The following is a 10,980-nucleotide window of genomic DNA, read 5'->3' as shown; positions in this document are numbered from 1 at the left end:
CATTAGGGAGGATGGAACGCTATTTGAGAAATACATACTTGGAGATCTCCTGAGAATAGTGCATGAACACAATCTTTGGACAAAATACTTTTATTTCTGTACGATGAATAGCAAATGTGTGCTTTGTATGTCCTGTTTTCTTGTTTCATGCTTTAATTTAAATCAGAACCAGTGAAGGCAGTGAATGTCCTGTGTGAGTGCCTGGAGGCAGTTGGAGGATGGATGGTGGCTAACAGATTGAAGTTGAATCCTGACAAGACAGAAGTACTGTTTTGGGGGGACAGGGGGCGGGTGGGTGTGGGGGACTCCTTGGTCCTGAATGGGTAAATGTGCCCCTGAAGGACCAGGTATGCAGCCTGGGAGACATTTTGGACTCACAGCTGTCCATGGAGGCGCAGGTTAATTCCATGTCCACGGCAACTGCTTATCAGCTCCATCTGGTACGCAAGCTGAGACCCTACCTGCCCACAGACTGTCTTGCCAGAGTGGTGCAAGCTCTAGTTATCTCCCGCTTGGACTACTGCAATGTGGGGCTACCTTTGAAGGTGACCCAGAAACTGCAATTAATCCAGAATGCAGCAGCTAGACTGGTGACTGGGAGTGGCCCCCAGGACCATATAACACCGGTCCTGAGAGATCTGCATTGGCTCCCAGTACGTTTCCAAGCACAATTCAATTATTATTATTATTATTACTTTGAGAAAAAGTCAATTTTTTAAAAAATTAAGAGCAGAGAAACAACCCTTTTTCATATGATTTTTTAAAATAGAAATCAAAGCAAAATATTAAAACCTTGATCCAGGAAGACAGCTTTTGAGTGAAGAGACTCACTTCCTACATCAGGAACTAGATGCAGATGATGCAGAGACATTTGTCTTGTTAAAGGTATTCGGTGCATCCTCCAACCCATTTACACTGTATGATGTGGTTATGGGGTGCCTTTTTGTCCCTACTGCACTGCAGATAAGGAATTGGATTCCCAGCCATTGAAACAGGATGTGTCCATGCTGCTTTTTATAACTGTGCTATTATTGTTATTGTTGTTGTTGTTGTTGTTATTTTCAAAAAATGTATGTGAGCGAGTAAGAGAGAGAGAGAGAGACAGAGAGCACACAGCTGTAAACTAATAATTCAAAAGACCTTTACAACAAAACAAAGGGATGACAGCTGTACTTGCATTTGAATCTAAATTAGCACCAGCATGTAAAACAAAACAAAAAACAAAAAAACCCAACGGGGTGGGGGGAAGACACAGAGCTTGCAAATCACATTTTCTTGCTTAAGGGCACTAATGTTTAACAGGAGGTGGATTGTTGAGATTTCTTGTGACTTGGCTGAGCCGAAAGTTCTCCAGGACAAAGGATAGTGGAATAAAGGGCACTTCCATACTGTTACTACTTTTGGATGAGATTGAATCACATCCTGGAATATCCAGGCTGTGGATCCAACTTTTTGCAGTAAGGTAGGTGATGGAGAAATGCAACAGAGACTGCAGATTAACACTTGCTTGATGCAATGTTATCTAATCTCTCCACAAACAAATCAGGCTGAATGCTCATTAGTTTGTCCAAATTAAGGTGGTTGGGGGCCTTGGTGCAATACCCCTCCAAGCCCCCTTCCTCCCAAAAAAGGAATGCATTAAATAAGGTATCACCAAAAAAAAAGTATTGTAGTATCTCATAGTCCTTAACTCTTTCTTTGCATTAGAGCACAGGGGGCGTTTTGGGCACCACAATCTCACACAATCTTGCGCCGCAAAAGTGTGCATTGAAAACGACAATATTAGTGAAAAGAACATACATAGATGCCTTGTATTGTTATATTATATTGCTTGCAAAAATGCGCATCACTCAAAACTGCAAACAAAAAAGTGAGACTAGCAGATAAGACAAACTACAAAGAATTTAGCTGCCATTGTGGTACAAAGGAAACACCATCCTTTCCAGATTTGTCAGTGGGATTCTGGAGGTGTCCTTCCACAGCTATTCTTGTTAGTGAATTTCCCACCCCCCTATACAACATGCCAGGCTCCATTGGTGTCCTCTTGCAAGAGATACAGGGTGTGTTAGCTCCTGACCACAGTTCTTTATACCAGAAGTCTAGTTACCGTTCACTGTAGGATTTCCATTGCTTAGCTATTGCTACTCCATCTGCTACCAACTGCTGGTGTGAAATCAGACTTATTTCCTTGAGTGCAATCTAAATGTACGGTGTATTGTACTGCAGCTGAGGACTCTTAACCTACTTCCTTCAAAGTTGTGAAACTGCAGGTGGAGTCAAACTGAACGTAGAGGAGTGGCCACATTTCTTGGCATTGAACTAGGGAATGATTAAGTTTATTTGAAAGATAAGCCAAATATTTGAAGCAGAACTTTGTACTTCTAGGAGAACAGACTAGAAGTTCTGAAACGACGCAGAGGAAGCAGATACGCTAGATTACAAAGCTCAACATCATGAGCACTGCAGGGAAAGTAAGTAGATGATTTCTTTTAAAGTTGCTTTTTCAGCCCCAAGATGCATAAATACAAAAAATTAAAATAGGCTAATTGTAAGCCACCCTGAGGAATTTGGCTATAGGCAGGGCTTTTTTTCAGCTGGAACTCACCAGAACTCAATTCCGGCACTTCTCAGATGGGTGTTATTGCCATTATAAGATTACAAAGGAGGCATTCATGGTGAGTTCCGGCACCTCTTTTTCCAGAAAAATAGCACTGGTATTGGGGCGCATATTACATATTAAACATGCACAGGATTGCAATGTTAGCTGTGTGGAAAAATAGTATATGATCTTCTGTTATTTCACAGGACATTGAAATCAGAGCTGTCACTGTAAACTGTTTTGAGGTTTTGTAGAATCAAATGGTATATACATTTTATTGGGGGTGGGGGTTGCCCAGGATAGGATTGCACAGTTACATACAGAAATACTGTTATAATATTCTATTATCTCAGGTCATTAAGTGCAAAGCTGCCGTTGTCTGGGAAGTCAATAAACCATTTAGTATTGTGGAAATAGAAGTTGCCCCACCTAAGGCACATGAAGTTCGGATTAAGGTAAGAGAGACAAACCAAAAATGGCATTTCTGCAGATTGTTAGTATCTGCACTAGGGATGGAGAAATTTGATTCAGTTTGCACTTAAAGATAAATCTACCTAATTTATGCTTTCAAAAACAATATGAGAATGGGGAAGGGCTGCAGCCCTGGAGGAACAGCTGTTTTGCTTGCAAAAGTCTGAAGATGAATCACTGGTATCTCCAGGCAGGTGTGGGAGAGTCCCTAGTCTGACTCTCTGGAGAGCTGCTTCAGTCAATGTGGAAAATGCTGAGCTAGATGGACCAATGGTCTGACTCAGTATAATTAACAACAACAACAACAACAACAACAACAACAACAACAACTTGTACCCCACCCATCTGACTGGGTTGCCCCGGCCACTCTGGGTGGCTTCCAACAGAATATTAAAATCACAACAAAGGTCAACACTAACACTTTGAATTGTGCTTGGAAACACACGGGGAGGCATTGTAGATCTTTAAAGACCAGTGTTATACGGTCCTGGAGGCCGCTCCCAGTCACCAGTCTGGAAGTTGCATTCTAGATTAATTGTTGTCATAATTGTAGCTTAAGGCAGATTCCTGTGTTCCTATGAGAACCAAAACACACCCATTTTTCAAAATTGGCACTTCTCCAACTTTTGCAATGCCAAGTAATAAGTGTGAAAATTCATATAGTGGTGTAAAATGTGCACAAAAATGCCAGTATTAATGAATATAATATACAAATATGCTTGATATTAGACAACCTTGCTTTGCACTGTTGCATATTAGGCAAAATTGCATGCAAACATGTTTATATTAGGAGAAATTTGCACTTAAATCCTGATGAATTCTCATGAGTACTTTAAAACAAAAACCTGCAAACTGATGTCAAAATGTGGGAGAGTTTTGAACCCCTGCAAGTTGCTGCAGGAGAGGGATTGTGAGCAATATCATGAGAGGGGTGTTTCTAGGACTAAGGTGAAACTCAAAAGCTCCCTGGTTATTTTTGCTATTGGATGATGGGTGTCAATTAAAGACTTCCTTTTTCCAAAAAAACCACCCCATCCTGTCAAGTGGAGATCTTTAACTAAGTCTGAATTACTGTATTTTTCCGTGTATAAGACTATATCCCCCCCCCCCGATTTTTTAAGTTTAAAATTGGGGGTCGTCTTATACACAGAATGTTGCAATTAATTATTTCTTAATTTTGGGCTCAAAAAATAGGGGTCGTCTCATACATGGGGGTGTCTTATATACGGAAAAATATGGTAGATGTGAAATTGTAGATGTGAAATTGTTTTCACACATGAAATTATATTTGATTGTTTTAAATATTTGTATAGGTTGATCTGTTTGTAATTGTTTCTATTATTTATGTTTTTAGATATCATTTTGAGATATCTGATGGGAAGCAATTCATGAACTGAATTTTAAAAAATAATATAAAATAAAAAACTTTCCCCTTTAAACCAGATTCTGGCGTCTGGAGTCTGTCGCTCCGATGACCATGGGCTGAGTGGGGCAATGCAGGTAAAATTCCCCATTATTCTTGGTCATGAGGCAGCTGGTGTTGTGGAGAGCGTTGGGGAAGGAGTTACCTGTGTGAAACCAGGTAAGGTAAAGCACAGTGCAACCAGAAAATATCAACTCACAGCTTTGGTCAACAAGGATCAAATGAAACTAGGAGAGCCAACCAACTGGTGGAAGAATGACCGAGAAAGTGTTTTCTTTAGGGAAGGGCGGTCAGCTCTGGGCCAGTAACTAGATTTTTAATGTAAATGCCAGAATTTGGAATCAATTACTAGACATTTCTGAATAGGAGTCAGCAAAGTTATTTTTTACTTAACTGCTGATATTACTACGACTACTACTATCACTTGCCAGGGTGGTTCACAACTACAGTGGTGCCTCGCAAGACGAAATTAATTCGTTCCGCGAGTCTCTTCGTCTAGCGGTTTTTTCGTCTTGCGAAGCAACTCTATTAGCGGCTTAGCAGATTAGCGCTATTAGCGGTTTAGCGGCTATTAGCGGCTATTAAAGGCTTAAGGGATTAGCGGATTAGCTGCTAAAAGGCTATTAGCGGTTTAGCAGCTTAGAAAAAGGGGGTGGGGAGCGGAAAAAAATTTCAAGACTCGCAAGACATTTTTGTCTTGTGAAGCAAGCCCATAGGGAAATTCGTCCTGCGAAGCGCATCGAAAAACGGAAAACCCTTTTGTCTAGCGGGTTTTCCGTCTTGCGAGGCATTCGTCTTGCGGGGTACCACTGTACTTAAACTTGCAATATGAATTTAAAACAAATTGCAGTCAAGAGAATAGGGTAGTCCCTATTCTCAGGAGCCAAAGACCAGGACTGCTATACTGCCAATACCCCAAAATGTTGATGAAAGAGGAACTACCAAAAGGGCCCCTTCTACTGATTTGAATGTCCAAGAGCAGGCACCCCAAACTCAGCGCTCCAGATGTTTTGGGACTACAACTCCCATCATCCTAAGCTAACAGGACCAATGGTCAGGGATGGTGGAAATTGTAGTCCCAGAACATCTGGAGGTCTGGGCTTGGGGATGCCTGCCCAAGAGGGTCTTTAGGGTCTGGTGGGGCTTCCTCTTTCCCGTGGTGGAAAATGGCGTATCCCACACGATCGGAATTCAGCCGTTCTGATAATTCAGGGCTGATATGGGGGTAATTAGCCCTTGCAGCCTCCCCAGGGCAGGGGAGGACTGTCTCGATGACCCACGGTTTGCCCCAGATTGCCGTTGTGGCAGACGGCAGGGGCACTGGGTCATGGAGCAAGGGACGGACTGACACTCCTGTGATGCCACCCCATAGTCTGCAATGTTCATGACATACCCTCCAACATTGCTCAGATGAAAATAGGGACATTTCTCACTTCCTACCTCCAACTGACCCTCCTCAAACCCTCCCCCCAATTTTGTACTGTCCCCCGCTCCCAACAAAGCATTTCCTGAATATTTTAAGCAGGCTTGTCCGAATATTTCAAGCAGGCTAATGATGGTATTTTCATCATTCCCAGGAGACAAAGTCATCCCACTCTTTGCCCCACAATGTGGAGAATGCAGTACGTGCAAACATCCCAGAGGCAATCTGTGCAAAATGGGCGAGTGAGTTGAAGTTGTTATTTGCAACCAGCAGTGCATATGTTGGGTTAAAAAAAAACAACACAACCCAAAGCACGATTTTCCTTTCTTCATCTTTTAGCCTTACCGCCTCTGGATTAATGCACGATGGCACCAGCAGGTTCACTTACAAAGGCCAGCAGCTCCACACCTTTCTCGGCACAAGCACCTTCACAGAATACACCGTGGTGCATGAGACTGCAGTGGTCAAAATTGATGCTGCAGCTCCTCCAGAAAAAGTGTGTCTGATTGGCTGTGGGTTTTCTACTGGCTATGGTGCTGCCATCAACAGTGCAAAGGTAAGGCTTAATCATTGGTAATGCTCATATTCAGTGTGAGGAATTTGTGGCAGGTCTAGACAAAAAGAGGAGGACAGGTGGGCTCTGGGGCTCTGGCACAGAACCAGGTGAAAGCACAGTCAATACAGTAAATGAATCAAAACAATATAAAATAGCAAAGCCATCAAATACCCACCAATCCACTGGATGTACACTCATGACCTGCTCTCATGTTCTTGCTACAGACGTAGTTCTCCAGCATCCCACCTCTCTCTTGGATGCTTTGAACATCAAGCAATCCCATCCACACCCAATTGCCCAGCGGGAGCACCCTTGCCATCATATACCGAAATAGAGACCCAAGTACTGCAGGGGGTTGGATTAGATGGTCTCTTCCAACTCTACAATTCTATGATTCTATGATTTCAGGTGGAGCCTGGTTCAACCTGTGCCGTTTTTGGTCTGGGAGGAGTTGGCCTCTCAACTGTCATGGGCTGCAAAGCAGCTGGAGCTTCCCGAATCATCGGGGTCGACATCAACAAGGATAAATTTCCCAAGGCTAAAGAGATGGGAGCTACAGAGTGTGTCAACCCTCTGGATTTCAAGAAGCCCATCAATGAAGTGTTGTATGGCTTGACAGACGGTGAAGGTGTTGACTATTCATTCGAAGTGATTGGGCGCACAGACACCATGGTACATGCATGAAGGCAGGATTTTACTGTCATATTTTGAAAGGGGAAGATGGCATTTCCTGCATTCCTGTTCTTCAGTGGTTCCTATTTTTCACTGGGTTCTGATCCGATAATCTGTTGCAGCATGGGCCTTGGGTTCTGAGACAGTAGAACATGTCAGAGTTTTAAACATCCTCCACCCATTAATCAGGTAACTTATGGAATAATGTGAGATGGGACTCAGGCATGAGGAGCTAATGGAGGGGTGAGAATGATCCTTTTGAGTGATTCTTCTCTCCCACATAAGCCCACCCCCAAAATCCCTTCCCACATTCTTCAGAAGGCCCTAACCATCCAAACAGGCTTTTCAGAGTGTGCATGTAGCTGGACATGGGAGGAAGAAAAGACAGGGATGTTTTCTTCCATTGCTATTAATATGCTTTGAACAGTAAAATCTTTGAGAGGTCTGACTGCGTCATGGGAGGTGATCATGGGTGGTATTTCTCCTTGGCTTGATTCAAGAGTCATGCCTTTGGATTTCCCCCAGACTGCTGCCTTGGCTTCCTGCCACATGAATTATGGGACCAGCGTGATTGTCGGAGTGCCCCCTTCAGCTTCTGAAATTACCTTCTCTCCAGTGCTTATCTTCACGGGGCGCACTTGGAAAGGATCTATATTTGGAGGTATGGGCCTACTAGCTTTCTATCAAAAGGGCACATTTCAAATTCTGAGAGAGTGTTGAGGGCACCCCTCACAAAATAGCTTGGGGTGGCAGCGGGTTGTGCCATAAAACGTCTGTCATTGAGAGCATGGCATAACACAAAATTAGAGAAACACCTTGATTTGTTCATTATTTCCCCACCCCCAGCAATGCAATTTAGATTAAAAAAAAAATCATTCTCTTACCATGTGAAAATACATTTAAGATCTCATGCAGTTTGGCCCTCTGTACACTTTCCACGCAAGCTCTTGCCCCATAATTACTATGTTAGTATCTCCTCTATCTCCCTCCCACCCACCCACAGATCTGTCATAACATCAAGGCCAATCTCATTGCATAACCCAAGTTCAAAGACGGTTCCAGGCTATAAATTTGTGGGACTGCCAGACCTTTAACCAACATCTTGCTCCTTTTTTATGGCATTATAATTAGAGTACCATATCTTCACTGTGCACTTACTGTTTTCAGGATGGAAAAGCAAAGAAGCTGTCCCCAAGCTGGTTTCAGATTTCATGGGGGGGAAGTTTGCTCTGGATCCACTAATTACCCACACTTTGCCTTTTGATAAAATCAACGAGGGCTTTGAACTGCTGCGTTCAGGAAAAAGGTAAGACCTTTCCCCACCCCCACCCCTCAAAGTGTAGTGGAAGAGGCAGGGTGCCGTTCTGAGAGTCATAGCCATAGTCATTATAAGATTACACAATCCTCCTCTGGAGTGACTCAAGCTATGTTGCCCTTGAAGTTCCATTATCCACAACAGAACTTGCACATCACTGTCTTGAAACTGAAGACAACTGCATAGCTTGGGAGCATATAGAACAACTGCTCTTGGGTGTTGTTCTCATGCACCTTCTCCAGAATGACCCTAGGAGCTAATCCTCAGTGGCTGGCTCAACTCCTTCCACTCAGATTGGCTCCAAGCAGCACAAGGCCAAGAAGACTTGATCATGGTTAGATTCTAGTACTGAAAGTTGCACAAGCTATTTATGTACAAAGAAACAGAAGACAAAATGGGGAAACGGACACCTCAAAGAATGAAAATGAATAACTAAATGGGACAATGAAACCCATGTAGAAACAATGCAATGTACATCCATGCAAATATGGATGTTCACAAGCAAGACTTGCACCACAACTGTGGCCAATCTGCATCCCATTAGGCTGAGCAACAATTGATTTATAAACTGAAATTGATACTGTTTTGGATGGGGCAATTAAATTACATCAACAAACTATTTACCTTGATGCTTCTGTTAGGGAGAAATATGCATTTGTATTCAGCTTCCTGTGATGGCATAAATGAATAGAATCAACTTGTCGTGTTTTCTCTTGTGCAATTGTTTTTCTCGGAAACACTTTTATAGGCTTATCACCAGGCTTCGTATTTCCTCTTTTTCACACCTTTTTCTTCTCTTTTTCTTTTATCACTTTATTCCTTTATAAATGAAATCCTTCTAATAAAATGTTAACTATAAAAAAGGTTTCCTATTTCTGTACAGCTTCAGACTTTCCTCTCCACCCCCCCCCCTGAAAATTACTCACTGTGTATGCTATCTACTCTTCCTTTTTCTGCTCCTCTGACTGTAAGTTGTGTTAATTGTGTTAATACTGAATTTGAAAACATTGTAACCCACCTGGAATGCGATGGCAGAAGGTGGGTAATAAACAGATGAATGGATGGTGCTTAAAAGATCACCTTCCCTTAATATCAACCAGATCAAGCCTTTCCTTAGAAAGTTGTGGCAAGATCTTAAACCTACTGAAATATTAGCCCACTAACATTAAAAATCTAACAGATATTATCATCCTTCCATTTAAAACTGTTTCTTATTGTTTCAGTATTCGCAGTGTCCTGGTGTTTTAAAGTCCATGGTGAGGAGGAAGAATACAAGACAGTGACCTTTGCAAGCTCAGATTGCCACATTGCCTAGTAGGACATATGTGAAAATGACTGGACTCTGCAATGTCATCACTGGCAATGTTCCATTATCAACACGTAGGTCTATCCCAAGACCATCACGTTTTTCCTCCAAACGCCACAGAAGAAAATTACCATAAACACAATCTTAGGTTGTGATTCAAACTATCAATATCCTGTTTAATGAAGCAACCACACAAATAATTATTACCATGTATTTCAAAGGTGAGAGGTTGGGTAGTTTAGGCAGCTGTCTTATATATATTTGGGAGAAAGTCACACTCAACCCAGTGGAGTATACATGCTTGAAATCTCTTTACAGAAATAAATTTGGTACCGTTTTACATTGTTAATAAATATAGGATACGGAGGTTTCTCGGTGATGCACAAATGATATCAATTTCCTGAGAACTCCTTAAGGAAAATTGCTGTAATTTTTGTATGTTCTGATATGAAATTCTGGCAATAGCAAAATAATACAAGTTTTTTGCTGCTTAAATTCCAGGGTGGGTGTGCTTGGTGCCTTATATTGCAAGGAGTGGTAAACTGTATGGATTATATCATAAACACCTAATAAAAATAGTTATGAATTCCAGTGGACTTCCATCACTAATATTTCTGTTTCTCCAGGCACCTTTCACAGAATCATAGAGTTGGAAGGGACGCTGATTGTCATCTTTGCGTATTTAAATAAAAGTATAAACAGTAAGAAATAACTGAGATAATCCTAAAACCTATCAAAAGGTTTTTTAAAAATACTTTAGTGAGGCCTATATTATTTATTTATGTTATTTATTTATTTTCTATACCGCCCTATACCCGAAGGTCTCATGAGATGTGCTTCATTGGTTAGGAAATGTAACTATATCAAACCCTATTGTATAGAGTCTCTTCAGACACCTACCCAAATGCGCAAGGGCATAACTTCTATACTGCGGCATTCTGACAGGAGAGTAAGCACATTCAGCTAAATGCCCTCAGCATTTTCCCCACATGTTCTGGAGTCTCACATTGTCAGGAGTGCTGATCATAGGAATGTTTTTAAGGGTATTTAGCTGAATGTCCTTAGAATCTTCTTTCAGACTTTCATGATGAACACACAAAGGTCCAGGGTGAAGCAGGCAGGGCCAAGCACAGCTAGGGATGTTGGGAATGTGTGCCCCTGTGTTGTTTTTATGCTGGGTGAGGCCCTGGCTTGGAAAGGGAGTTTAGCTTGTAT

The 10,980-nt window shown here is 42.0% G+C and overlaps 1 protein-coding gene across 1 annotated transcript; it reads left to right on the top strand.

The window, feature by feature from the left end:
• The first annotated feature begins 2,313 nt into the window (after window positions 1-2,313).
• Window positions 2,314-10,356, top strand: LOC310657628 (alcohol dehydrogenase 1A-like). The gene is made up of 9 exons (XM_083398580.1): window positions 2,314-2,471; window positions 2,953-3,054; window positions 4,514-4,652; window positions 6,071-6,158; window positions 6,256-6,472; window positions 6,881-7,144; window positions 7,670-7,805; window positions 8,312-8,450; window positions 9,683-10,356. The coding sequence occupies exons 1-9, from the start codon at window positions 2,454-2,456 to the stop codon at window positions 9,705-9,707; spliced, it is 1,128 nt and encodes a 375-aa protein (XP_083254706.1). The 5' UTR covers window positions 2,314-2,453; the 3' UTR covers window positions 9,708-10,356.
• Window positions 10,357-10,980: the final 624 nt, after the last annotated feature.

The sequence above is a fragment of the Podarcis tiliguerta genome (genome assembly GCF_965153285.1).
Source record: "Podarcis tiliguerta genome assembly, chromosome: 9".
NCBI classification, from domain to species: domain Eukaryota; kingdom Metazoa; phylum Chordata; class Lepidosauria; order Squamata; family Lacertidae; genus Podarcis; species Podarcis tiliguerta.
The sequence above is the reverse complement of the archived record's forward strand: the minus strand, read 5'-3'. Positions and strand labels throughout refer to the sequence as shown.